The sequence below is a fragment of the Lutjanus erythropterus genome, chromosome 9 (assembly GCF_056507025.1).
Source record: "Lutjanus erythropterus isolate fLutEry1 chromosome 9, fLutEry1.hap2, whole genome shotgun sequence".
Lineage (NCBI taxonomy): Eukaryota > Metazoa > Chordata > Actinopteri > Lutjaniformes > Lutjanidae > Lutjanus > Lutjanus erythropterus.
In genome coordinates, this window is record NC_139325.1 from 42600537 (window position 1) to 42628022 (window position 27486).

The 27486-nt window shown below is 40.2% G+C and overlaps 1 protein-coding gene and 2 long non-coding RNA genes across 3 annotated transcripts in view; 1 reads left to right on the plus strand and 2 right to left on the minus strand.

Annotated features, from left to right (window-relative positions):
* The window catches only part of sv2a (synaptic vesicle glycoprotein 2A), a 65658-nt gene extending 39482 nt beyond the window's left edge, over positions 1–26176 (plus strand). Inside the window, exons 3-13 of the mRNA XM_084727672.1 lie at positions 7789–7969; positions 11347–11498; positions 13006–13139; positions 15016–15105; positions 15798–15905; positions 17169–17257; positions 18231–18395; positions 18887–19020; positions 24097–24303; positions 25061–25220; positions 25944–26176. Of these exons, the coding sequence (XP_084583798.1) occupies positions 7789–7969; positions 11347–11498; positions 13006–13139; positions 15016–15105; positions 15798–15905; positions 17169–17257; positions 18231–18395; positions 18887–19020; positions 24097–24303; positions 25061–25220; positions 25944–26127 (1604 nt within the window). The 3' untranslated portion in view covers positions 26128–26176. The remainder of the gene's footprint in view (positions 1–7788; positions 7970–11346; positions 11499–13005; positions 13140–15015; positions 15106–15797; positions 15906–17168; positions 17258–18230; positions 18396–18886; positions 19021–24096; positions 24304–25060; positions 25221–25943) is intronic.
* Positions 7823–12781, minus strand: LOC146322245 (uncharacterized). Its single transcript, XR_014771433.1, has 3 exons — positions 12158–12781; positions 11243–11493; positions 7823–7959 (listed from the first exon to the last, which is right to left on the minus strand). It is a non-coding gene; the product is annotated as an uncharacterized LOC146322245 (long non-coding RNA).
* Positions 18446–26148, minus strand: LOC146322246 (uncharacterized). The gene is made up of 2 exons (XR_014771434.1): positions 26013–26148; positions 18446–19009 (listed from the first exon to the last, which is right to left on the minus strand). It is a non-coding gene; the product is annotated as an uncharacterized LOC146322246 (long non-coding RNA).
* Positions 26177–27486: the final 1310 nt, after the last annotated feature.

Here is a 27486-nt window from a genome sequence, read left to right on the forward strand (position 1 = left end):
ATGAAATTTTAGCCAATAAACATGAGCTTTAATATCTGATTTGACAGATTATGTCAAAGCTTTTGATTTGAATTCTTAAGCAAAATGCTCTATAAAAATCTCTAGAAAAAAACAAACAAAAAACATAAGAAGTATTGTAATAATGATGTTATTGATGTTAGATTTGTCAGAGCTGGAATATTAAATCCTCCATATTTACTCACTCATCTTATCATTTCTTACCGTCAGCTGTGCATAAACTACAGGTTATATGAACTTCTTTATTGTTTTCTTATCTGTTTTGGCCATGAGAAGCATGTTATCATGATTATTGGCTGGAAAAAAATCTATATTGTGCATCACTAATAATTTTGTTTCAGCTTTATCTGACAAAAGATAGAATTTATAGTTGCATATCATATAAATAATTAAAGAATAGAAGCAGCAGTTGTTTGCTGTTAAATGCAACAATTCACTGGAAGTCCTAGTAAATAAGTATGAAACAAATAAATACTGAGGGATGATAAAAGTCCCAGGGGCTTAAAAAACACAGAATTTAAAATGTATAATAATGCATCATTTAATGTGTGAAACAGTCTGTGTGAAGTTGTCAAAATAAATATAACATGAATCAGTTGTTGGCAGCTCACCGCTGCTGCATAATTAAAGTGCAAAAGCTGATAAGCGCACAATCATTGTTGACAGAATATGTGTCACCCTCAAACCCACTTACCTCCTTTGAATTTCATTGTTTTGCTAAAAACAGATAAATGCTAATGCTACACACTCTGACAATAGAAGTACCAAAGGGTTGTAGCTTCAGTTTACAAGTGTGGCTAACATGTCTTGCAGGTGAATTTTGGTAGGTCTATAAAAATACAATTATGTATTGCCAGTAATTAAAAGGTACCTTAGATCGGAAGGCTTATAGTACTACATAATAAACTTGATGGCTTTTTTGGCATTTATGCCCCATTTTACCCCACAATTAACATGTACAGACACTGCTGCTGCATGTCTGAGGATTCAGGAGCTCCAATCAAGATGATGTGTGTAAGATTTAAACTCTACAGGGGCATAATGTGGCAGTAAAGTAATATAATATTTATATGTGTTTTCATTAGTGCATTATCGCCTGAAAATAAGAATTGTTTCATTTTCGTTAGAATGAGATGCTAATCTCTACAGAGAGCGCCAAACCTTTTCCATGGAGTCCACCATGTTGTGTCGGTGTGTTTCTGCAGTAGTGCAGCATTTTGGAAGCGGAGAGTGAGAGGTGAGGTATTTGCACTCAGCACACTCACTGCAAGATGCCACTAAATGCTGCACACCAGTCCCTTAAACCTGCAGTAACTGACTTTTTGACCACATAGGCGCCACAGAAACAAGATGTAAACATGGACACAATATCACCTTTTAAGTTGCAGTAGTTTTGTTCCTTGATATTTTGATCTTTAGCTCCTAAATGCTTCTTAATGTTCAGCAGCTAGTTGCTGAGAATGAACCAAAACAGTTGCAGGACGTAAAAAAGCAATAAGCTAAAGATGATATAAAGCTCTAGCAGATTTATCTTTGTAGAATCATCACCGTAAGTTACTTGGTTCACTTATAACGAGCCATAAAATATCCTTCGTAAAGCTACAATTGGTCATTTCTAGAAAAACCTGTCACCAGTGTTCAAGATGCTTTGTGGCAACTGGGGGGTTCTGCGTTCTTCCTACACTGGTGGGTGAGAGAGGAGCCTTCAAATCACCAGTGCATGTGCTAGTAGCTGCAGAGGCACCAGCATTAGCTCTCAGTGTCTTCGAAGTTTTCATTCTTGCTGTTCAGAGAGTCTGAAGTGACCCCTGTATGATGCTCCATGACTGTCGCCATATCCTGACAGCAGTACATAAGACAGATATTATGTGAAAAATTCGAGTTCCTTTGGCTTCTCCTCCTTGCTCCTCGCCAGTTTCCAACACCAGCTGTGGGTTGATTGTTGAGTCTCATTCCCAGGCAGTCAAATACCAACGGTTCTGATTGGTTGTTTTCATTGAGATGTGGTGGGTTCTTGTAAATGCCATTAGAAGCACCAGGAGGAGCCTGAGGAACCTGTCATTTTATCTTCTCTTTCATGTACTACTGTCAGGATATAGTGCAAGAATGAAAACACACAAAGACAGTACCACATGTACTGGTGCTTTTGACCCTTCTCTCCCATCCACAGGGGTAGGAAGGGAGCTCCTCGTGGCATTGGCATGAATCCACTGCATCTGAATGAAAACAACCAATAGGAGGAATTTTTTTACATATTGTCTCATTTACTTTTGCCAGACAGTTTCTGCAAAGTTATTTTATAGACATTGCGACCTATAGCTTCAATTTAAAAATGTAATATTAACCTTACCTTTAATTGAGGCTGAAATTTGTTTCTTAGATGAGAAACTACTTTTGTGCCTTTATGGTGGAACATTAGGTACAAATATGGTCTCAAGGGAGCCCATTATGTAACTGTTTAGGACATCTGTCCTAAAATATACTTTTCAGGACAAGTGTATTCTCCTTGTGCATTTTCTTTTGAGATTAGCTTTGCAATGTTCTGTCAAACTGCTGCAATTAAAAAAAAAGAACTCCCAGGCTTTCATTACTTAATCTTTCTATTTTCATCCTAATTGCTGTTATTTAGTGGCCAAAGTCTAAAATGCTTTGCCTTTATATAATGATGACAGCAAGATTTGGCTTCCAAACTTTGCACTTCAGTAAGACTCCTAATCAATTATTTCGCCTCCCAGATGAATGTGATAAATTGGGGTGTAATTTATCCTCAAGCTAAATGTAGCTGCTAATCCATTCTGTCCTCACAGAGAGACAAACCTGAGCCGGCCGAATTGTGACGACAGCGGGAGATAGAGAGGGAGAGATAATGATCTCAGTTACAGTGGGAGGTGAAAAGGGTGGCGGGTCAGACTGCAGCTTATATGGAGGCTTGAGAAGAGGCCCATCCTGGTCACTGTGGTCGTCTTTCTGTCTGTCCGTCCGCCTCGATGCTGCTGCATTGCGGCGACGGCTGTTGAGCCCAGTCATCATCACTGGCTCGTCGTTGCCGCTTTGAGCTGTATTGTCAGGAGAAGCGGCTCACAGCTGTCTCTCTGCCCTGCCAGGCTGGAACGCATGCAGATAAGCACACACACACACACACACACACACACACACACACACACACACACACACACACACACACACACACACACACACACACAAAGCAGGAATACACACTTACAGTATATGAGAAAATGGGAATACTGACACAAATGCAGGCAGATGGGGGGCTACACTCTCACTGTCTGTAACACGCACACACACACCTGGAAACAGGCCAGCACACACACACAAAGAATCCCCTGCAATCAATCAAACAACAGAGTGAAAGTCACCTTCTTCCCCAATTCAGCACTGCAGTGTTTACACAGAAATACACACACAGAGGAAATGAGTCACACACACACTTTTGTCAAGGCATTTGAAGGTCTTTTCATCTAAAAGAAAGGGACACCCCTCTTTCTTTCTGTGTAAAACTTTTTACTCCTCTCCGTGTTTCTACTAATTCTAGTGAATACTAACTGTGTGTCCACCTTCGTCATCTTAACAGTTAGCTTGTTAAGACAGTGATGGATTATTTTAGCTGGCCCAACAGATCAGTTTAAAGCCTAAGGAGGGAGGATAAATCAAGGAGGAGGGGTGACTGACCCCATGGTGTCTGGCTCATTTACACCTTTTAGTGAAATAAAGGCGGGGCTGATTTTGTGTCACTTGCAGCAAACGCCTTCAGCTGTTTTAATGCGATTCCCATTGCTGGGAGCCTCCCTGATTGCTTGTGCTTTGTGGTAAAGACAGCGTTCAGCAAGCTGGTCATTACAATGAGATGAGCCTCGACATGCAGACTGACGCATTTTGCAGTGCTGTTTCATTGAACATCAACAAAATCCACTGATTCTGGTTTGGTGAAGAGCAATTTCAGCTTGGAATATGGCCTCTTAAAGGGGTATTTCACAGCTGGAAACGAGGGTCTGAAGTTTCTGTGAGGCAGGAGTTGTTCTTCCAAAGAAAATAAAGGGAAGCTGTTGCTGCTGGTCATTGCACTACATCTCCATTGTCACAAACCAGAGAGAATCCGCACACAGAATCACAAGGCAGAGGCAGGAATAAGGCAAAAACTGAAATTTTACTGAGTCTTCCCAGTGGAACAGAGTACAGTCCATAGCAGGAGTCAAAACCAAAAATCAAAGTGATCAAGCAGAGCTACAGAGGTGACAGGCAAAAACACCAACCAGGTAAACAGGCACAGGTCATAAATCCATCAGGCAAAACAAGAAAGCAGGCGAGATACGAAGCAGGCATGAGCACAAACAACGATCTGGCAAACAACAGGGGGAAACTGACTGGTATAAATACTGAGGGGAGAACGAGCAGATAGGAAACAGGTGTGTAGTGGCTGAGCAGGCTGGTCACAGATTGGCTGACAGTCAATGCAGGTGAAGTGTAATGGGGTGTGGACAGAGTACTGGCGGGAAAAGCTGGCAGGGGGACTGAAGGATGAGCAGAGGGGTGTGAGCAGGAGGAGCAGCAGGAGGGTGGGGCTAAGAAGCTCCAGCAGAGTCCATGACATCCATTTATTATTTTCTTATTATACCTGCCCAGTTAGCTGAACCGAAGATGGCTGGTTAAACTGGTGGCAGTGGTGCTTCTTTACTGTAGGCTGCTAATAGTGTAATTCTTTTAATCCTGTTGTTGTTTTGAACTATTGTTTTCTTAGTTTAGCTTCCTCAATATAGCTAGCTGGCTAACTTTGTATAGCCTGCCAATGCAAGAAGTTGGCATAAGCAGGGAATAAGGGTGTAGAGTCATATTTTATGCAGGGGACTGGAATCCCCATCCCATCTAACACCCGTAAACATTTGCCTATTTTTTTAACTGCAGTTTTTTCCTAATGTTAGCTATACCGTAGTTTCCATGTGCACCTGGCTTCCTCCTTTGCTCTCATCATAGATATCACTTTAACAAAATCCTACATCATTTTGTGGCATTTAATAAAACAGCTGATGCTGTCTTGTTCAGTCTGTTGTAGAAAGTGAGAAAAATAGAGCATCAGACTTAAAGGTCCAGTGTGAGTTATTGCTTGTTATATTCTTTTATTAGTGTATAATCACCTGCAAATGAGAACCGTTATGTTTTCATTACCTTAGGAAGAGCTGTTTGTATCGACAGAAGGCGTGAGTCCGTGGAGGCCACCATGTTGCACTGCCATGTAGCCCAGAATGGACAAAAAAACCCACTGCCTCAAGGAGCTTTTACATTTTGCGGCCACAGTAGGGAAGGGAGTGAGGCGAGGTCTTGGCAATCTGCAAGCTCACCTCTAGATGCCACTAAATTCTACACACTGGTCCTTTAAAAAGAGTGACCAGGAGCCAGGGATCTGCAGAACTAACCTATTTATGTCTGGCAATAGGGTTGCATCAGTGAGTCTAATGGAACCGTGGCTGCTGAAACTCTAGACCTCGAAAACAGCATTTGAAATATGGTTGAAAGCTCCGGAACAAGTGGACCTTGAGTTGAGATTGTTTTGTCAATTGATCAGCCGTGTGTGTGTCTGCAGTAATGATGTAGTATTTTCTTATTGACACAAGATGATGTCACTTAAATTGATCTCAAATCAACAGAAACTATTGGACGTTTTGACTCTGATGCACTATGAATAACTGTGAAAAAGCACTGTGTGGATTGTCCAATCAGAATGCAGTATTTGACAAAGCTGCAGGGTTCATAGAGTTACATGTCTTCATGCTGGGCACACCGAGTTTAATTTGCCCTTTTAATAAAAAGAATGTAGCAAAGATGTAAGATGACTGGCTTTATACATACAGAAAACTGAGAATGACATTTAAATGCAGATGTCGAGGCCAAACTGCACAGCGTCCTTTTCCTCCTTAGTCATTCAGAGTGATCTCACCAATAACTCGTGTCACTGCAGGCTCAGGCAGCATGAAGACTGTTGACAGGATGTCAATAAGACAGCGATTGCAAACGAGCAACCGGTTTGTGTGTGGGAGAGTCCTCAGTGCTGCAGAGGGAGAGAGAAGCTAGACGGGGAGAGGCTGGCGGGGATAAGTGTGTGAGATGTGAGTCATGTTCGCACCTCCAATCACAAGACCGGGTTGACAACGGTGATGTTTGTCTCTGTTATCAACCTGTCTGCTTCCTGCTGCGGGAAGGAAGGCGCTGCGTTTTCCAATGATATCCACTCTATACCTGTGGGGTGGAAGTAACTAATTACAAATACTCAAGTTACTGTTGTTAAGTAGTTTTTTGGGTACTTGTAATTTCATGAGTAGATTTTCAAGTCTGTACTTTTACTTGTACTAAAGTATGCATTTCAAGATGTAATCTACTTAGTTACTTTTAAAATCATAGTTGAGTACTGAGCACAATTTGAATTAATATCCAAACCTTTCATCTGCATTTTTGTAGCCAATCAAGTGATCTGATCACAAACGGGCCAATGAAAACAAAAAAAACCCAGCAGCACAGGTTTGGAATGAGGATGTTAACGATTAATCATTAATTGATTAATTGCCATTAAGAAATTAACCAATTAGAAATGTATTCATGGATATTTAATCAGTCGTCATCTGAATCAACTGAATGAGGACAATTAAAATGACAAACAAACCCCAAGAAAAAGATTGAAAATGAGGAAAAACATGCTTTGCATCTAATAAATAATTAATCATTAATTGATTATTAGTGTTTTCACTTGTTGGTTCAGAAAAATGCACAAAATTTGCAACCCTAGTTTGGAGAGTGTGGCTGTGATGGCAACTGATAAAAGTACCTAATACTCTGAGTAGTTTGTGGTTTGAATACTTTGTACTTTGTAACTGAGTAATATTTTAGCAATGTAACAGTACTTGTGCTTGAGTACAGATTTTTTAGTACTCTTTCCATCACTGTCTGTGGTTCCCGAACTGGGGGGCGGGGCTTCCTGCGGGGGGAGTGTGGGTGACGAGGGGTGAATGAATAGAATTTGTGTAGGAGAATTAAACAAACAGTTTGCTGATGCTGCCTTTTTATTTCACTTAATCTTCAACCTAAATCCTGTTTTGTCAGTTGCTTCTCCAATTATTGATTATTGTTAACAGTTAGATTTTAATATTGCTACTTTTAAAGCACTCTTTGGCCCATAAATACCTTCACATGACCTAAGAACTTGCAACAAAATTACCAAAATTATCCATTTTGCAACCTCAGTTTTTAATAAGCATTTCCAGCAGGTGGTCTTTCTTTCTTGTGAATATATTTTTAATGAATTCTTTGCAGGTTGATTTTTTTTCTTTGTTCAGTCCAAATTGTTTCTGTCATTGTGTTATTTCTTCTCAAGTGAGTTGCTTTGTAAAATCACTTTACAAAAAATGTTTTTATTATTATAATCTTCACCCCACCAGCCCTCTGCTGTGGTAATGTTCGGTTCAGATGATTATACCGTACTCCTCTCTGTTTTGTTCTTTATGCAAAATATTCAAGTAGTCCAATAAGGCTGCCAAATGAGCTAATTTACTGGGCACTGGAAATCTAATGAGAGTGGAAGTGAGGGCTGGAAGTAATATCAATGAGTTTACTGATGAATAATACCTCATTATCATGTCCTCTGTCTCTGTTCCCTTCCTCATTATCTCTTCCAATCACATTCCCCTGCCGTTCCTCTCTCCTCTTCCTTAAACACCGACTCTTCCCTCTGTCTTCCATGGCTTTGTTTCGGTCCGTCTCCCTCAGGCCTGATCGTGTACCTGGGGATGATGGTCGGGGCCTTCGTGTGGGGCGGCCTGGCTGATCGGATTGGCCGACGGCAGACCCTCCTCATCTCCCTCTCCATCAACAGCGTGTTTGCCTTCTTCTCGTCCTTCGTCCAGGGCTACGTCTCCTTCCTCTTCTGTCGCCTGGCCTCTGGTGTGGGGTAAGCAGACAAATGAGTCACACACACCGCGGCCCGAGCTGGAAATGAGACAGTCACGACCGCAGTGGTACATCAGTTGACTTGACAGGCAGAGCAATGCCACATGTCAGAGCACAGATAAAAATACTGCGCTTATGTTAAAAGGGAAAACTCCTCCCTCAGATGCTTGGATGTCTGTGCTGTTAAATGTATTTCAGGAGTTATTTTGCAATGAAATGTTTGGATGTGCTTTTTGATGCTCGTGTTTCCTTCAAACAGGTTTATTTACCTGCACTGAAGGCAGTAATTTCATTCACTTCCACACAAAGAACTGACTGTTTTTGTTGGGTGTAAAAGGCTTATAAATGAAGCTACAGTTCCTTATTTGATATTAATAATTTGTGGCATTCCTGTCTGTCACGGCTGTTTCTGCCTGTGTTGTTGAATGCTGGTGGCTGTGGCAAAATGTCAGCAAAATGGCGGCCCTGCTCTGATTGTTAAGGTCTGACTTTAAAACATGACCTTCACCAGGTTTTTAGATGTTTTAGATACAGCAAGTAAATATTAGCACGACACAAGACACGCAAGAAATATTTTATGTTGTCAAGGTTTGAAATGAATGGAAAAAACACATCACCAAAAACAGAGAATACAGCTCTTATCTGATCTTCTCTTTAGTGTGTGGTGTGGCCCTTCGGTTCAGACTGAAATAAATATAATAAATCAATAAATATTGGAAGGATTACAATGACATTTAGTAGCGCTTCTACTGACTTTGGTGACTTCTCTTTCATCTCCACTGTGAAGTTTATAGTTTGGTTTTGGATTGGTGCAATGTCTGGTACACACATGCACATTTCCTACATGATGTATTTTAATGACTTTAGTGATGGTTGATAATTTTGGTTCAGAGTGAAATGGTGAACTGTAATAACTGAATTAGTTAACAATGTGTGACTGTATACCTACAAAACTAAAGCTGTTTGAAATCATAATGTACTGCCAACTACAGACTCAATCAGTGCTGCATACTGCCTACTAATGAACAATTACACTACCAGCAGACTGTTCACACAGTATTCTTCTCCAGCAATACATCTCCTATGCATTACATCACAGGTCCAGGCTAATGTTTATTAAACATTTTTTTCTCTAGTACATTTTCCGTCATCGCTGCGCCTTAATGTCCTGAGAAGCTCCTGTTTCATGTGCACCTCCCTTCATTCTTAATCAGTTTATCCCACATGCCTCCTACCAGCCACAGTACGATGCTGCAAGGCACCGACTTGTCTGTCTGAAGAGACACAGTGCACTTTGGGGCAGTTGAATATGCCCAGTAAGCTCACATACTCAGTAATTCTTGCTAATTCTGTATATATCTGGGCATTTTTTGTTTACACAAAATCCACATACTGTGTAGTTGGTCCTCATGTTGATGCTACCAATCAAAGACAGACATTTACAAATTCTTCAGGTAATGGCTTTATTACACAAAGTACAATGATGTTGACATGTAGCATTAAAAACCTAATGTTTTTGTTAGTTTAGATGCTGCGTGAAATTGACACTTCCTAAGTCCCGCCCCTTTCGGAGCCTCAGTCAACTTTCTTCTTTCCTGCTTCCTGTAGTCTACTCAGATATGCTAGAAAAACAAATTTTGAAGATGCTTAAAAGATGGTGTCAGGGGACCTGTAAAGTGGCATATAAAAAGTTACATCATAAGTTAGGTAATGTTAGCAAGATGCATGCTAACTAGCTAGCTAATTTATATCAATCACTATTTAGCTAGTTAGTACGGAGCCCCTCTGGTGACATTGGATGAAAAAAAAAATAATGCGTGGCCACGAGATAATAACGCGTGGTCATGAAATAGTTATTGTAGTCATCCCATGCAGACTGTCGGTTTTATCATGGACAAGTTTGATTTAATTTCATTTTATTTTAATATAGGAATGAATTACAATGACATACTTCAGTCACTTGTGGCAAGGCATGGAGTAATTCTTAGCAAGAGACTACAGAGCCCCTCTGGTGACACTGGATGAAAAAAAAAATGCGTGGCCACGCATTATTATTTTTTTCATCCAATGTCACCAGAGGGGCTCCGTAAGTTAGCAAGTGTTAAGCTGTAATTAATAATGTGCTTTTACAGATCCCACAGCAAAATCTTTTAACCATCTTTTAACACATCATAGTGTTTATAGTACAGGAAACAGGAGAGGAGGAATTTGATTAAGGTTCCTCTGGGTACCAAACTTGCTCAAATGTTATTGGAGCATAGAGCAAAAAGAGGCGGGACTTAGGAGTCATGGGTCAGTTGAGTAATTTTTTTAGAGCAAGGAATCCTTAATATTTTTCAGGCCGTAGATCCCTTAGGTGTCAGAGATATGTTTGGGTCTTCTCTCGTTCGTGGTTACCCATAGCTGCTGAGTCAGAAGCAGTTGTAGCATGGCTAATGCTAGGTGCGTTAGCCTAACCCTTTGCACTTTTGTCGGTGTTTTCTAAGCTGTGTCAGAGTCTCATGCTTATAAGAGTGTCTGTACACTCAGGATCATTGGCCAGTATGTCTAAATAATGCATAGCTAACTAGTTTGCCATTAGGGATAGATGCTGCAAAGTGATTAATGAATAATATGTTGATTTGTATTTTCAGACATAAAACACTCAAGCTGTTCCACTGTAGAAGACCCACGTGTTAGAGCTTCTCTTAATCAGCATCTCAGTCAAATAGTGTCAGATTTGAGTTCAGCAAGTAATGAGAAAGAAAAGGCTTTAACTGCTCTCTCAAGAATCTGCAGACTGTGAAACTGTTTCTGGTGAAATGTGCATAGTGGCCTATTCATTATGGATATTGCTGCCATTTGCAGTGTGGTGAACTTTAAACTTTTTCTTAAATGCGTGGTTGTTTTAACACTCTGCCCCTGTTTGACAGCACAGCTCTGAGTGTGAATGTGTTCCTGGCATCAGTGTAAATTGTTGTGATGTACTGTGGCCAAAAAGACAGAGATATCGATTGCAGACTCCTCGTCCATTAACGGTGGCTTTTAGGACTTAAATCCTCATTCTTAATCAAGTACAAGGCTGTTCAACTGTCTCACACACTTGGTTCTGCTGCTTTTTCTTCAAACCGTTTCTTTTAGTTCATTGTGTTTTGTCTTTCTGATTTGCTTCCCTCCCTTTGTTGTATTTTTTATGTCTGCTCTTTTCTTTCTTCACAACTTTATCTAATGCATTTTCTTTTTCTTTTGCCACCTTTCAAAATTACAATTGTCATCTTTCTTGCTTTTGTCTTACCTGTTCTTCCTCCTCTCTCTTATCTCACCCACCATTTGCTTCTCCTTCCTGTGGATCCTTTCTTTCTTTTAATTGTCGTTCCCTTTCCTCCCTTTCCTCCGCAGTATTGGCGGCTCAATCCCCATCGTGTTTTCCTATTACTCCGAGTTCCTGGCCCAGGAGAAACGAGGAGAGCATCTGAGCTGGCTCTGCATGTTCTGGATGATCGGTGGTATCTACGCCTCCGCCATGGCCTGGGCCATCATCCCACACTATGGTGAGAAAAACAAACAGATCACTCAGTCAGGAAATTATTATCATCAATATGTATGTATATAACATGCTAATGCATCGGCAAAAGTATTCCTATAGTAGTTATACACTCATGTACACAAGGGATAATGTACAGTGAACAGGTCGTAATAAACCATGACAGGGTGATTCCCTGAAAAACGTTTTACCTGGTGTATGAACAAAAAATGTAAAATCGATTATGCATAGCAATCATATTCAGTGATGTATGATTACACACAAGTGATGCAAATGTGTTATAAAGTATTTATTAACTGTTTATACATGTTTACAAATCATTCATGGTCAGGTTTAAAAAGTGTTCATTCTTGACCTCTGAAACAGTAGTTTAAATTGTTCAATCTCAAAAAAAGTCTTAAAGGTCCAGTGTGTTTAGGAGATTTAAGGGGATTTATTGGCAGAATGTGGCAGAAATGGACTACGGTCTTTTTTTAAGAATGTTTTAATTTATGTATAAAATAAGAATATTTGTGTTTTTGTTACCTTAGAATGAGCCATTTATATCTACAGAGGGCGTGAATCCTCTTTCACTGAGGTCAACATGTTGCACCGCCATGTTTCTACAGTAGCCTAGAATGGACAAACTCAACATTGGCTCTAGATGCAGCCTTCTAAGAGTCTCACCAAAGGTTCTCCTACATGGGAGGGAGAGAGGACGTGTTTGCAATCTGCGAGCTCACTGCTAGATGCAGCTAAATCCCACACACGGGTTGCTGAACAGCTTTCAGCCACATCTCATTTTCTTCAGCAGTGGCTGGAGTTGGATAAGCTGTCCTGAAAATGAAGTGGAAGTGTTTTTGAATCAATAAATGCTTAACAGTAAATAATCGGGTTGGGAGTTAAAAAAGCGCGTTACCATATAAAAACAGTCGATACAGTGTGTTTCCACAGTTTTAATGTTCTCTTTAGACAAATCCATTAGTGAGAACAAGTCTGAGCAGACAAGCTTGATGCTGGACACACCTAAGTGCAGTTTTCAGTATTACATGTCCTGACAAAGACTAAATTAGGCCTATACAGTGTGCATGTTATTTTCCTTTTCCTGTCAAACACCCATATTGTACAGTTATACTTGTCTTTACACACATGCTGAGTGCAAAAAAACCCCCCCAAAAAATAGGTAAGAACCCGCATATCAATGCTGAAAATGGTAAAGAACCCAAATATCAACACTAAAAAGGGATAAGAACCCACATAAAAGGACTAAAATGCTCAAGAACCCAGATATCGAAATTAAAAATGGTGAAGAATCCAAATATCAATGCTAGAAATGGTTAAGAACCTAGATAGTAAAATAGTGGAAGAAGGAGAGTAAATGGCAAACCAAAAAGTCACTGCAGTGCAGTTTTTAATCCATGCAGCCAGAGTCACAGTATCAATAGAGGAAGCTTCACACAAGCCCTGCAGCTGCCTCCTCTCAGCTCTCCCTTTCTCTGACCCCCCCCCCCCCCTCTCTCTCTCTCCTCATTCAGGCTGGAGTTTCCAGATGGGCTCGGCCTACCAGTTCCACAGCTGGCGTGTCTTTGTACTGGTGTGTGCCTTCCCCTCTGTGGCGGCCATCTCTGCCCTCACCACGATGCCTGAGAGCCCCCGCTTCTACCTGGAGGTCAGCCTGTCAGCTCTCAGCACATTATTTGAGTACACGTCGACTTCTTGAATGCATAAACAGCCTTGAAAGCAGAACGCATCCCTGCACTTGCAAAGTGGAAGGTGCTGTGCTGCACACTTTTCCAGAATATTTTGAATAGATAAATAAATATGTACATATAGAGATTCTGGAGCAGGCTAAACAGTAAGGTACTGTAAGATACACAAAGTACCGGTCAACTGTTTTATTCTTAAGAAAAGTTAAATAAAACAAGACTTTTTGGGATGTTTCATATTAAAAATGTTGTTCAAATGAGTGATATGATAAAGAAATCATTCACAGCCTGTATGCAGTCAGTGGATTTCAACATACTTGAAGAGTTTATTTGCAAAAACTGGAATCTCTGTTTTGATTTATTTCCCTAAATCATGTTTTTTTTATTTGCACACTTGAGGGAATATCAATCAAACCGCTGAGGGGTTGTAAAGTATCTCTGTCTTTTTTATTCTTCCTATTACTGTGTAGTCAAAGGAATATCAATCAAACTGGTGTTGGTTTATTCATTTTAAGAAAGGCTTTCATCTGTTTTTGCAAATTAACTCCTCAGTTACAATCCCATTATTATGGTAGCTTTGTTTATGTGCGACTAAGCAATTTTTTATCTGACACAACCACAGCAAATTATATTATATTTTTATTTATTGGCTGGTTTATACAAACAGAAACTCCTCAGTCGTAATTTACCCACTTATTCCTGCTTGGTTTTTCATTTGGTTTCACTTTGATGTCTCAAGACCCCCGTTGTCACACGTCCACCCACGCTTCCTTTGATACTCGCTGACATCAGAAGGCATCAGTGATTTTTTTTTTTAACTAAATGTAGTTGCAGCTGGTTGCAAAGACACTGCAAATAGACCAAATGTACAAACTGATATATATTGTGTTCATTTCAGAACACTTACTTATATAAATGCATTAGGCTATGTTTAATTTAGCCTTAATTAAATCTAGGTTTTGATTAAAAGATTATTTGTGTAATTTGGCAAATCTGTGCATAAGAACTGAATGAGGAACAGTAATCACTCCCTCACCCACTTTCTTGGTGCTTTGAACAAACAAAGTGCCATTTAGTCCCGTTTAATTGGAGACGTCTCTACGGCTGATATCTCCAAAACTCTGCAGCTCACAACAAAACAATCTACATAAATAAACAGCACTACAGGCCAGAGGAAACATATATGTATATATATGGCATGAACTACATCATTATATATACTTTAACCAAGTAAAAGCCTCACTGAGATTAAAAATCTCTTTTACCTTTTTTCATTAAGGTTTTTTCTAGCTGTATTGCAGCTCTGTTCATTGGACACACCTACACTACTTTTCGTTGCTGAACCTAATAGTGCAGCGCCCCTGCTAATTTCAGATGCACCCCAGTCATTTTGTTCTGCAACAGGGACCGAACCTGCGTCACTTTGCTAACAGCTGAGTGGGAGTTGCAACTCGAAAAACCCAGAGAAGAACTCAGATGGAGTTATCCTTTAATTGGCTGCTGTTGATTTGCTGTTGATTTGCAACAGATGCTACATTTGAGGAATTAATTTCTCCAAATGTGTGTCAAGGTTTTGAGGCGTTGTCACATCTGTTTGGCACCGACATTAAGGAGTCTTACACACTGACAAAGTCGCTGATTAATGTTTGAATCAAAACATCACTCGGCCCGACACTAAAACACTTAGCAGAGGTTTCACAAACTACAGAAAACTCAAAGTGCGACATCAGGCTCATGTTACCTGCAGGTAACCTTTCACCGTCCTGCTGAGGTTTGAATTTGCAGGAATTACAACACAAGTGCATGTAAAAGTGTTTTCTTTTTGTTTTTCTCCTCCAGAATGGAAAACACGACGAGGCGTGGATGATTCTGAAGCAGGTCCATGACACGAACATGAGGGCCAAGGGCTACCCAGAGAGGGTCTTCTCTGTAAGTCACGCAAGAACCTTCATTTCTCTGTTATCTGTGTGCAGGAAAAAAAGTCTTCACAAAGCGCCCGTGTGTCTATCTGCAGGCTAATACGGCGCAGCAGGTTTTGAGCTCTGTGCTGCATAAATCTGCATATCAATGAGTTAAAACAGATTTTCTTTACTACCGTAGTTCCTTAATGCTTCAAGCCACACAGTTCATTTGAAATTTTGTAACAGAAATACTTTATTTTTTATCATCTTACTTCATTAATAGGTAAAAATAATGATCATTACTGGCCATGTTCATATATCATAATGTTCATGGTGAGACATTATATCATTTTTATGGGGGATGGAGCCTTTTTATCATCGGGGGTTTTTATTTGCTCAATGCTCTCAATCAGTTGCACATATTTACTGAGATTTCTACATTCATTTGAATAACAGGGAGGAATAATAATAAGGAATTCCACCGAGCATCTGTAATATTTCAAAGCAAATGTTTACAAATGAGGCAGTGATGAATAGGGTGCAATGAATTATAAGTTTTAGGTTTTGGTGTCACAGACATATCAAAGCAAGTGTTATTCTCCCACACATACAGACGCCCTGCGCACACAACACGTCTGACATCAACAGACATTATGAAAAAAGTGCTTTGAGCAGTTAAATCTAAATATTGAATGATGTATGTGTTGCTGTTGTTTACAGGTGACCACCATCAAAACAGTGAAGCAGCTGGATGAACTGGTGAATCTGGGCGATGGCGCCGCCTGGCATGAGAAGTGGAGGATAAAACTCACTACACTCTTCCATCAGGTGATAAATGCTTCATTTATTTATTGGTTTTTTAAAATGTATTTATTGTTTCTTACATAGGAATATTAAAGCTGGGGTCGGTGGTTTATTTTTGGCGTCATTGGGCAAAATATCCAGAGAAAACTGGACTTCTGCTCTTCCTCTTCAGGCTTTAGAGAATCTAACCTGTGACTGGAGACTAAAGCCAATCACAGGTCAGAAATATAGCTTATTATTGAGTCTTATTCCCAAAACGTCACTTAGTCATGACCTGAGAATGAGACTTAATAATCAATCTTTGTTGAGAATTGCTACTGCGCTTATACTGAAACAAGGCTACTCACTGAGGACGCAGCAGGACCAATAATTTTTGTGTTTTAGCGAAGTAAAATTTCTCTAAAATGTTTTTAGTGTGCTGTTTAGCCGTAATACAAGACAGATTGTGACCTGATCGCAGCCAGAGCCTCTGGAAACTCTGATAAAACAAAAAAGTAGGTGATGTTGATCAAATGTGGATCAATGTTCTGTTTCTTTTTTGATTAAAATGTTTGCAGAAACATATTTAAGTGTACTTTTAGTGTTTATAAGGCCACCATTAGTTCCTGCTGAATGGACGAGCCAAAGCCAAGCATTGCCCAACATGCACTGATGCAACACATCAGCTGTGCGCTCTCGTGGGTAATGCACATGCTTTGATTGCAAACAACCAATATGGCAACCCCCGTAGTGCCACATATTTTGAGACTGCTTGAGATTGCTTGGGGAGTTTTGTCAATCATCTCATGTAACTCCTGAAATGTTGAGTTATTCCTTTGTGCACTGGGGGTGGAACCTGCCTGTCAATCCATCAAAGCATCACAAATGGATGTTACAGTCACTAGAATCCACATTTTATTTTAATTATTGTGAAATAAAAAGTCATTTGTGACCACATTCGACAAAGAGATGTATTTCTTTTTAAAGAAGAAACAAACTTCAGTCAGAATAGCGATGAAATTTGTCTCAGCTCAGGTTTTATTTGTCGCAGCTCTCTTTGTCTTTGTGGTCAGTGTGTGTTTAATGACAGGATGTGTTTGTCTCTCAGCTTGTGCTACTGAGGGTGACTCAGTTTGTTTACTCTCTGCCTGGAAAGGGATTCTGGGACATGGTGTTTATTTCTTGTAGCTGATGGAGAGAAACTTGTTTTCAGAGACGTCTGGTGTATGTTTACTTTTTATCTGACTCATATATTTATTATTTTCTTTCTGCGTCTCTGTGTCTGTTTCCATGCATGTGTTCCTTCAGGTGTGGAGTAATTTCCAGACTGTTTTCTCCCCTGAGTACCGCCGCACCACCTACATGATGATGGCCGTGTGGTTCTCTATGTCCTTCAGGTGAGATTGAGTTAAAGAACAGTGCTTTACTGCAGGTTTTTCTGGGTTTTATTGACAGGTAGCTCTGTGTGATGTGAATGTCTGACATTATCTCCTGGGCTAGTGACGAGGCTCAGGCTGCCCACGTCAGGTTCATTTTTCCAGATGAGTTATTACTCCAGACAGCTTTTATCAAATTTTTGTTCATTAAAAATAGAATAGCAACACAAAGAACTAAAAGTAATGAGGCCAGTGAAGGAATACTGCTGATACACAGCAGCATTTCTCTTTGTAGGTCACAATAATACACCGGTAAGTAAACAACAGAGAAGCAGAAGCACAAAAAATGAAAATAGAAGCTTTCAGATCCTTAAATAAAATAGGAATATCACAATGTAAAGTAAAAAATATATAAATATTCCATTACAAATGAAATCTCTTACTCATGAACATATATTACCAGTAGAAATACTTTTTAATCAGACAAGTGACCCCTGAAATATTGTATTATGAAACACATTGCTAGACTATTAATTTTATGCATTAATGTATAAGAAGTATTTTATTCATGTAGCTTGTAGAGAGTACTAGCTAATCAGAGTACAGTAGTATTTCCTAGTCACAGCACATTAGGGCTGGACTTTCTCGTGAAAGTTTCTAGACATGAGCAGTAGCCCAACTTCCTGCAGTCTCTGCTGGTTGCTTGGAAACCAGTCAGAGCTGAGAAATACCCAACGTAGAGTGGTTAATTGTTGTTTTTTTACTCTTCTGAACTACATTTTTAGACCAGATCATGTTGAGACTGACAGTAATAGAGATCAGGTAAAATATGTAGTAAATACAGTATATCTGTGTCTCTGGAATATTCACACACACAGAAACACAGCTCTTCAATAGAGGCATCATCTCTCCGTTGGAGGCCTCTTCCTGTATATTTATCTTTTCTTTGACAGCAGCACTCTCACTATCTTTCCTCCTCCTCCTCTTTGTCCAGCTACTACGGTCTGACAGTGTGGTTCCCCGACATGATCAAGTACCTGCAGAAGCAGGAGTACGCCTCGCGCACCAAGGTCTTCGTCAAGGAGAAAGTAGAACATGTCACCTTTAACTTCACCCTGGAAAACCAGGTCCACCGTCAGGGAGAGTACTTCAACGACAAGTGAGTCAGCTGCATCCCCCAGTTAGCCTGTTGAATGAATGCAAACTCACTTTGAATTGGTCAGGTACCTTTTATTCTGAGGATATTTGACAATTTTTATATTTTACATGTTCAAGTAGCTGCTTGGTGGATGAATTTATGTATGAATACTTTGTGGTGGATGACAACAAACCAGATGAAAATGTGATTGAGGCTTCGGTGAATATTTTATCCTGAGCATTGCTTTGATTGGATGAAAGCCCTGCAGACTTTTTCCTGTATAACAAGCTTCTCTTTGATGTTTCCTTTGACCTTGCCTTTTCAACCTGAACGCTGCAAGTGATTCAAGTTGTTAAAATTCAAACAGTAATGTGATAATTGAATATCTGACAGCGTTATTCTCTCTGTCTGTTTGCATCCTCTTTTTGTCTCCCTCTCTTCCTCCTCCTCCATGTTTCATCTGTTCATGGACTCTTTGCCTCCATCTCTGACTCCATCACTCCCGTCTGCAGGTTTATGAACCTGAAAATGAGGTCTATGGTGTTTGAGGACTCGCTGTTCGAGGAGTGTTACTTTGAAGACATCACCTCCAGCAACACCTTCTTCAAGAACTGCACCTTCATCGCTACCCTCTTCTACAACACAGGTAGGAGACACACACACACACACACACACACACACACACACACACACACACACGGCTGCCTTTCGTAGGGGAAACAGTGAAACCGGGAGTAAAACAGTTGATTATCTGTATAAATTAAAGGCATTTGGACTCGACAGTAATCCTTAAAACTTACCAAAGACACAGTGGTTTATGGAAACTGACATGTGGCTAAAAAAAAATCAGGTTTCCGTACATTTGTACCTGATTTTGACACTTGGGAAGTACATGAAACAAAGAAGGCAGACAAAAGTCTGGAAGCTTGGTCGTAACGTTACTTCAAGGCAAAATCTGTTGGCAAAATTAAAGTGACAAGGACACTTAAAGTACGATTTTACCCAAAAATTCAACAAAACTGACACAAAATGTCAACTGCAAATGCACGTTTCACTGCCAGGATTCCAGCTGTTTCTGTGAACTGCAGCGATCCATTTGCTTCTCTTTTCTTTAGCTTTTGGCAGTTTGTAAAAAGATCACTTTGATTTCTTGCACAGTCAATCACACAAACAGCTCTTTCCTATTTTAGACATTTTTATTGTGACTTCTTCGTACTGTGCTGTTACGTGCATATCCTCGATATCGCCTACGAAAGACAAGTTTTTATACATCTCGGCATCGGTTTGATTCTGATATCTTTGACTCTATAAATGTGATCTTGTCTTTCCCAATCCCTCTCTGCCCTGATTCTCTCTATGCTATTAATAGTTCTTTAGGAGAGCTCCTTATAAATAACTTTCTTTTAAGTGGAGATATTGGCACAGTTTCACTCTTTTGTGTTTGCTGGTTACAAATGCAGTCTTATTAAGGGATTGTGTAGTTCACGTTTCTCTTCTTGTATCATGATTTCAGTGTTCTATTAAAGAGGGCATTCTTTGCTTTTTGGGTTTTCCCTTTGTTTTAGTGCTTTCTATCTTTTCTATCTTTTTGTGCATATAACATTCTGAAAAGTCACAAAGACCAGAGTCCACGCCAAATGGAGCTACACTATATAACACATTTGCATTATGCACAGCTAGTTTAGAATTGAATTTTGAATGGGTTTGGCACCAACAACCAGACAAAACCATTTAAGAACGTTGCAAGGAAAAGTTACAGCGGTTTGAAAAGGTGCAGCTCGACTCGAGCCGGCTGATGACGTCACCTGTGACTCAGCTTGTCACCAAAGTCAAGTCAAGTCACCAAAGCTTCGCTATAAAATCAGGCACATCACCTGTTTTAGCCGCCAGGACAGAGAGGAACAGGTGCTGCGATTAGTCGCAGGGTTGTGCGGCGGTCTAGGGGGTGTTTTTTTGTGCTGAGAACATAACTGCTGTTAAACAATCAGAAAATAACATTTTATTTCTCAGATTCCCTGCCTTTTATCACTACCAGCACTCTACCACCTTATTTAGTCTCTACCTTGATTGTCCACCTTGATCTCACTCTGCTTGATCAGACTCCCTACGCACACAGATTGTGTTTTTGCTGTTTAATTAATTCAAGAAATGCAACTGTAGCAAGTAAGTCACTATCACTATGTCTATTTGTATTTTAAGATGCTGCAAATTATATCCGCCTACAAAAAAAGCCTGAACGGCCAGCAGTTAGAGCTGTAGTCCAGAGTTGTTGTGATGGAGATGATGCACTGTCTCATCCAGTCGCACTGGCATGAACTGGCAGGTTGCTGCAGACCGGGTAATTGTAAGTAGTTGCAAGTTTTAGCTTGTGTGAGTGTTTCAGATAGAGGTGCTGCAGCTACGGCCAGCGTGAGAAAAAGAATGTGATTTTTGGACATGAAAGCATGTAAACTAGAGTGACCAGATGAGAATGAGTCAAATTTGGTACAGCAGGGTTGGGGGTAAATGTGTCACATCAGAAGGATTAAAATATATAGAATAATTTAGAGTATCAGACTGCAACTCCGAGTAGTTGTTATTAATATTTTGGAGATCAGTTATAGATTCTGAGGACGATATGATGCTCAGTGGCAGCTGCACACTCTGAGTCGAATGACATTATCAATCCTATCAATTTGTGATGGCTTGATCGGTGCAATAGACAAGAGTGACAAAAACATAAATAATATACATTTTTCAAAAATGAACTGGACATTTTTGATAACTAAAAGCAGGAATTATATCCCACTTAAGTGATTTGGTGAATATTTTCATGTATTCAGAGCGTAAAAATACTATTGAGGGTTCTCTCATTTGACTTCAGTCTTTTTTTGTATATCTTATGTATATCTTCATTATGTTATGAATTATTCATGACAATTTTGCTCCAAAATACACAGTACGTTCAGTGTAGCATTTTCAGTGTTTCTGTGTCACCAAATCAGGTCTCCTCAGCATTTTTGCCTTGAAGTCTCAAGTCAAGACTCACAGTATACAGGCAGCTCTTTTTTTTTTTTTTTTTTTTAGCTTTTTTTCAGGACAAACAGGTCAAGATTCAGGATTTGGGACGACTGCTTGTAATTCAGAATTTTTCAGAATGTCTCATCACCTTAATGTAAACCTAAGTAGAAACCCAAAATAAGTATGAGCTTGAAAAAAAAAAAACAGTTTATTATCAACACAATAGCACTGGGCATCTTTTTCTATCTAATGACATCCAGTTTAAATGGACACAGTATTTTCTGTCTCTACTTTCCTTCTCCTGATGTACAAAAGAGCAGCAAAGTCAGCTCTGTTTGTGAAAATGGCTCAATTACTTTTTTTTTCGTCTCTCCGCTGACTGACTGGCACTACACCAAATGCAGCATGGCAGAAGAACTGCAATGTCTCCTAGCAACCCATGACTGAATCCTCCATTATTTCAGCTTTAAAATTGCAGAGCTGCCTCTCATGTCGAACTGCACGATCGATCCTTCTCCTCTGAAACGACACAAAAGATGTCACGTGCAGAAAGCAGAAGAGAACTGTGTCTCTGTACGGTTTAGTAAAGACACAGCGTCCACCGCAGATTCAGCAGCTGTGTCCACACGTACAAAAACACTTGCACACAATAGCTGCGTCAGCCAGGCCTTCCGCTCGCTTTGTTGGTTGTTTGCAGTCTTAACACACCTCAAGCAATCACTCACAGCCGCTATCAGTGGCAGCCAGGAGTTCCTCATTAGAACAGGATTATGAAACTTGTTTGCTTATTAATGCTTAATCTCTCTTTGGGCTCCCTGTTCAGAACTTAAGGCTGTCTGATAGTTGCCATAGTGTACCTTATTATTACAATGCGGCATGATGGGAACAAACCACATGATGAATGCGGCTGGGCTGCACAGTTGTTGTTGATATCATGTTGGTCGTATCTACTGAGCTTAAAGGGCTATTCTTCACAGTTTTTGAACTCACAGACTGTGTTGCACCAACCAGATTAAATCCTTGCTTAACTTTAAATAATGTTGCACCAAACTAATAAAATGAAGACAGATTACATTTAAACCACTCAGGTTAGTTTTTCTCCACCTAGATTAATTTTAATTCTGTTCAAATTTAAAATGTGATCCAGTGTTAACTTGACAGAATAATCAAGACGGACTCACAGACCCATGATGTGTCTCTTCTGTCTTTCACTAGTTCAGTGTTTCCCCTGTCCTGGTCCTCCAGGCCCGCCGCCCTGCATGTTTTAGATGTTTCTCTGCTCCAACACACCTGATTCAGATGATCAGCTCGTCATGAAGCCTCTGCCTGAAGCCTGAAGCCTGATAAAGAGCTAATCATTTGAACCGGGTGTGTTTGAGCAGTGAGCTCTGAGGACCAGGATAGGAGAAACACTGTAGTTGATCTGTTCAAACAGTCTGTCAGTCTTTTTTCTTTTTCTGTGCTCTATATCTTCTGTTATTCAGCCATATTGCTTCATTAATTCAGCTAACAAGGAGGAGAAATTACAGGTTCTCTGCTGAGCCATTGTGAGCAGGCTAGCTAACTTTTTAGCTACGAAAATGTTATGATACAATACATTATGACACGTTGTGACACAGAGCAACTGAAAGTTAACGTAAGTGATTGTTGGCAGATTATACAGAGCTTTGATTTTACACTGCAAAATATTTGCGTAGAATAAAATATATGTGGGGTGGGAGACATTACAGATGCATCCTGTCAGCCCAAATAATCTCTGAAAGTGACAATTTGTAACCTGTTAGCATCAAGTCAATCGAATCAAGTCGGTATGCGTACTATTAGTAGCACTAGTAGGACAGTATGTGGTGCATATATGTACTTACACTTTGTTACAAGTACTTGATAACCACATTTGAGGGATTATTGCAAAAAAAAAATGTGTGTTTATGTATATATTCTGTATATTATATGATATATATTTGTATTCCCTAATATTGTAATTGGCATTGGCCCCAAAAATCCTGTATTGGTTGGGTTCTAATCACTAGTAGATGTATAACAGATACTATAGATAGGCAGGTACAGATATCCAGCATATCATTATATTGATATAATATTGATATACTGCCCAGCCCTAGTGTGCTCACAAAAAGTTCACAAAGATTTCATGTTTTATTACCTTGGTGGGAATTATAGTCTGAGTGAATGAAGAAATGAAGCCTTTATTGCACCCAATGGCATCTGTTATGCACGAGCATGAAAAGACATCAACAACCACACAACAGCAGATAACACTGGAATAAGATAAAACATAAGCATCATAAGAAACATCATGAAAATTCATAAAGGATATCAAGTGCAGTTCAACAAAGTTCTAGGACAAGAACTAAGTTTATAAGAGATATGCATCTCCCTACTTGTTTCATTAATTCTGATCCACCCTACTTTGTTTCTTTCATTATGTTGGCTGTTGCTGTTAATAACCAAACTTTCCTGCAGGTGTTTCACATTTAAAGTCTCCGCTGGATTTATAGATTATAATTACAGTTGCAAAAATGCCTCATGCAACATTAATTGCAGATTAATCACCACTGTCTACATCTTTCCCCATCCTATCAATAAGCATACTGTACAAATTAACCCCTTCAACCCTGCTCCCTTTCTGTCTCCTCTCTCTTGCCTTCCTCTACAATCCCTCCTTCCCTTCCTCTCCTCCTCCCTCCTCATCCTTTCACCTCAGATCTCTTCAAATATCGGTTGGTCAACTGTAAGCTCATCAACAGCACCTTCCTGCACAACAAAGAGGGCTGCCTGCTCAGTGACGTCAGCGATGAGAACAACGCCTACATGGTCTATTTTGTCAGTTTCCTGGGCACCTTGGCTGTGTTGCCAGGCAACATCGTCTCCGCACTGCTCATGGACAAGATCGGACGGCTAAGGATGCTAGGTAACATGAGGGCAGGGCCACATCACTCAGCACCGTGGATTTTGAGGGGAAAGTAGTTGGGGTACATCAGTGAAAAACTGGATGTTTAAAGATAGTTAGAAACACTTTCATCTACCTTCAAAGCTGTTGGCTTTGTGTTCAAGGCGCTTTTATTACAGGTATAGATTGGTAGAACTTTGTACCATCCAAGTTTATGGAATTACATAAAAGTTGCTGAAGAAGAACAGGCAGGCAAAGTCACCGTTACCCTGATAAATTAAGTTTAAAAATAGTAGAAATAGTTCAATAGCTGCTTCACAGTTTAGGAGGGGTGTTGTGCATAACCAGCCCCAGAACTCCTGCTGAGGCTTTATGATTAATAAAATGGTAATCTACATAGAGGAACTTTATAAATAAACAAAAGTCTGTGATGCTCTCTTCTGACACGGAAACAAGTCGGCATGACTGTTGGTGGTGCTGCTGAAGTTAGCAGGATCTGAAAAATAGATTTCAGCATCTGAATCAGCCCTAATTTATCAGTGACATTTTGATATATACTGTAAAGGTTTGTCATTGATCCCGGTGCCTGATAAAATATTTAGTTTTGTCCATATGATGTTGTTTGGTCTGCACAGCAGCCAAAGGGTTTGGACAGAACACTGATGAGAGTATGCTTATTCCACTTTTCTAACCCAAAAGGACAGGCTAATGCTAATTTTCAGTTGATATATGCAGGATTTCCTTCCTTCACTCTTTTTCACCCTTCGTCTGTCTGCAGCGGGGTCCAGTGTGATCTCTTGCATCAGCTGTTTCTTCCTGTCCTTTGGCAACAGCGAGTCAGCCATGATTGCTCTGCTCTGCCTGTTCGGGGGAATCAGCATCGCTTCCTGGAACGCCCTGGATGTGCTGACCGTCGAGCTCTACCCCTCTGACAAGAGGTAGGCAATTTAGGCATGTCCTGAAATCTCCTTGACACTGTTAAGATGCAGTCAGTGGTGCTGAATGACGTGCTGGATGATGTCATAAGAATTGCCCTGCAATGATTGGTTGGCTTACAGCGATGGATGACATTGTAGGGTGAAATCACTGGTAGTGTGTGTGATATGAAGCATTTAACTGTCTTGTTGCCATCTAATGGCTTCAGGAGGACAAGCTCTTACATCCTACTTTGATTTATTTGTTGAAATGCAACCTGATGTAAAATAGAATATGGATATTTGGTACAAAATTCAAACATTTCTGTGTTGCCCTTCTGTATTCATTATGAGAACAGCTTGTGAGTTTTCATTTTGCAAGATGTAGCTCCACCTTGTGGTTATATGGAGTCCCTACAGCCTTTACAAGGATTAAAGGGATAGTTCAGATTATATGATGAACATGTATTACCTACAGTGGAACCAGCACGAGTCAGCCAAGTAATTAACTTCTGTGGACAGCCAGCAGCAAACCACATTTTAGCCACTTAAAAAAGGTCCACCTGAAAATAATCAATATCAGTTAAAGTGTATGCTATATTAAGAATATTTTCCCCACTATAAAACACTGGTTTACACTGAACTGAAACCCATGAAATCTGTGATGAAAGATTAATCTTCTCTTGTTGCTTTTCTTCTTCGGTTGACTGACTCTGTGCTCTTTATCTGTCCCCTCTCTTTTCTCAGAACCACGGCATTCGGCTTCCTCAACGCCCTCTGTAAATTAGCGGCCGTTTTAGGAATAAGCATCTTTACATCGTTCGTGGGTATCACCAAGGCCGTGCCCATCCTCTTTGCCTCGGGGGCGCTGGCGGCGGGCAGTTTTCTGGCCCTCAAACTTCCAGAGACGCGGGGTCAGGTGCTGCAATAGTGTGGCGCCAACAGCTTTCCCTGTGTGTGTGTGTTGGGGGGTGCGGGGGTGCGGGGGGGGGGGGCAGAAGAGTTTTTCACCACACTGTGAATGAACAGCTCAAGAGCCTCCTAAATCCTATCCTCTAACCCCTCCATCATAACGATAGGGTAAAGTCTGTGCACATACTGACAAGACAACACAGAAGAGTGGCACAAATTTGCTGTAAATATTTGGGATTGGTGATTATTTGCTAGAATAGTGAGGCTGTGACAAACCATTATGATAAATAAAAATGAAAAATTGTTGACGATTGCTCAGAATCGGTGCTGAAACATGAGGCAAAAGTAATAGTGACATGTTCATTCCCCTGGAATATTATAGAAAATGTATATTTGGTTCCCTCCGATATGAGCACATACACCCGGGGTTGGAGGTCAGGGGGCGGGGGCTCTTGATAACGAGACATGAAATAGACTCATAGAAATGACCACTAGCCATTGTTGCAGAGTTCTCTGTAGTCACCTTCATGCTTCTGAGCAAATTCAACCCACCCATCAAGTCTTGAGTACTTTGCCATTGTTGGACACACGATCAAAAATGCAACATTTTCTGCCTTGATCTGAAGCATTTTTGACTTTGCGGGGTAAAACCAAGACACAACTCTCTTGGCTTCCTCTTTAAACAAAGACCCGCCCTCATTCTTTATCTCCTGAGGTCTTGTGTTGGTGTACAGACTAACTGCCATTTTATAGATTATAGAACATTCCAGGTTTGCTTTCGTTGTTGTTAGAATGTGATAAGGAGATCAACCGAGCCCCTTCTCCCTTTAAAACGTCATTTCTGGTCGGTCATGAGATCATCCAAGTCAGTTAATGGATTCCCATGTTTCCATGTTTCCCATGCCAAGTAAACATTTTGTGCTGTCATGTTTGCCATTTCATCACAAAGATGAAGCTGTTTGTTTAAAAATGTACATTTGAAGCACAACCATTTGCCAGTGTGAATGTCCCTGACATTTTCTCGACCCTTTCTTGAAAATGTTCAGAATCTCACACTCAATCACCATTTTTCAATCATACTGTGTATCCCTCTGTAAAAAAAATGCCTTTTTAGTACCTCTCCTCGCAGACTTCCGGTATGTTTGTCTCTTATAGAATATGTTTTGGAGGGTGTTATGCATGTCACAAAGTATGTATGTAAATTTATGAAAACTGAGAGTACAACATGTGGACAGCATTCTGGACAAGTTGCGTTTGCTCATCGATTAGTTCGCAAAGTTACTGCAATATTTTGAGATTTCTTCCACCAAAAGGCCGCTCTTTTATTCTGCAGCGACGCCATGAAGGTTGATGAAACAAACCGCCCTTCTTAGAGCAC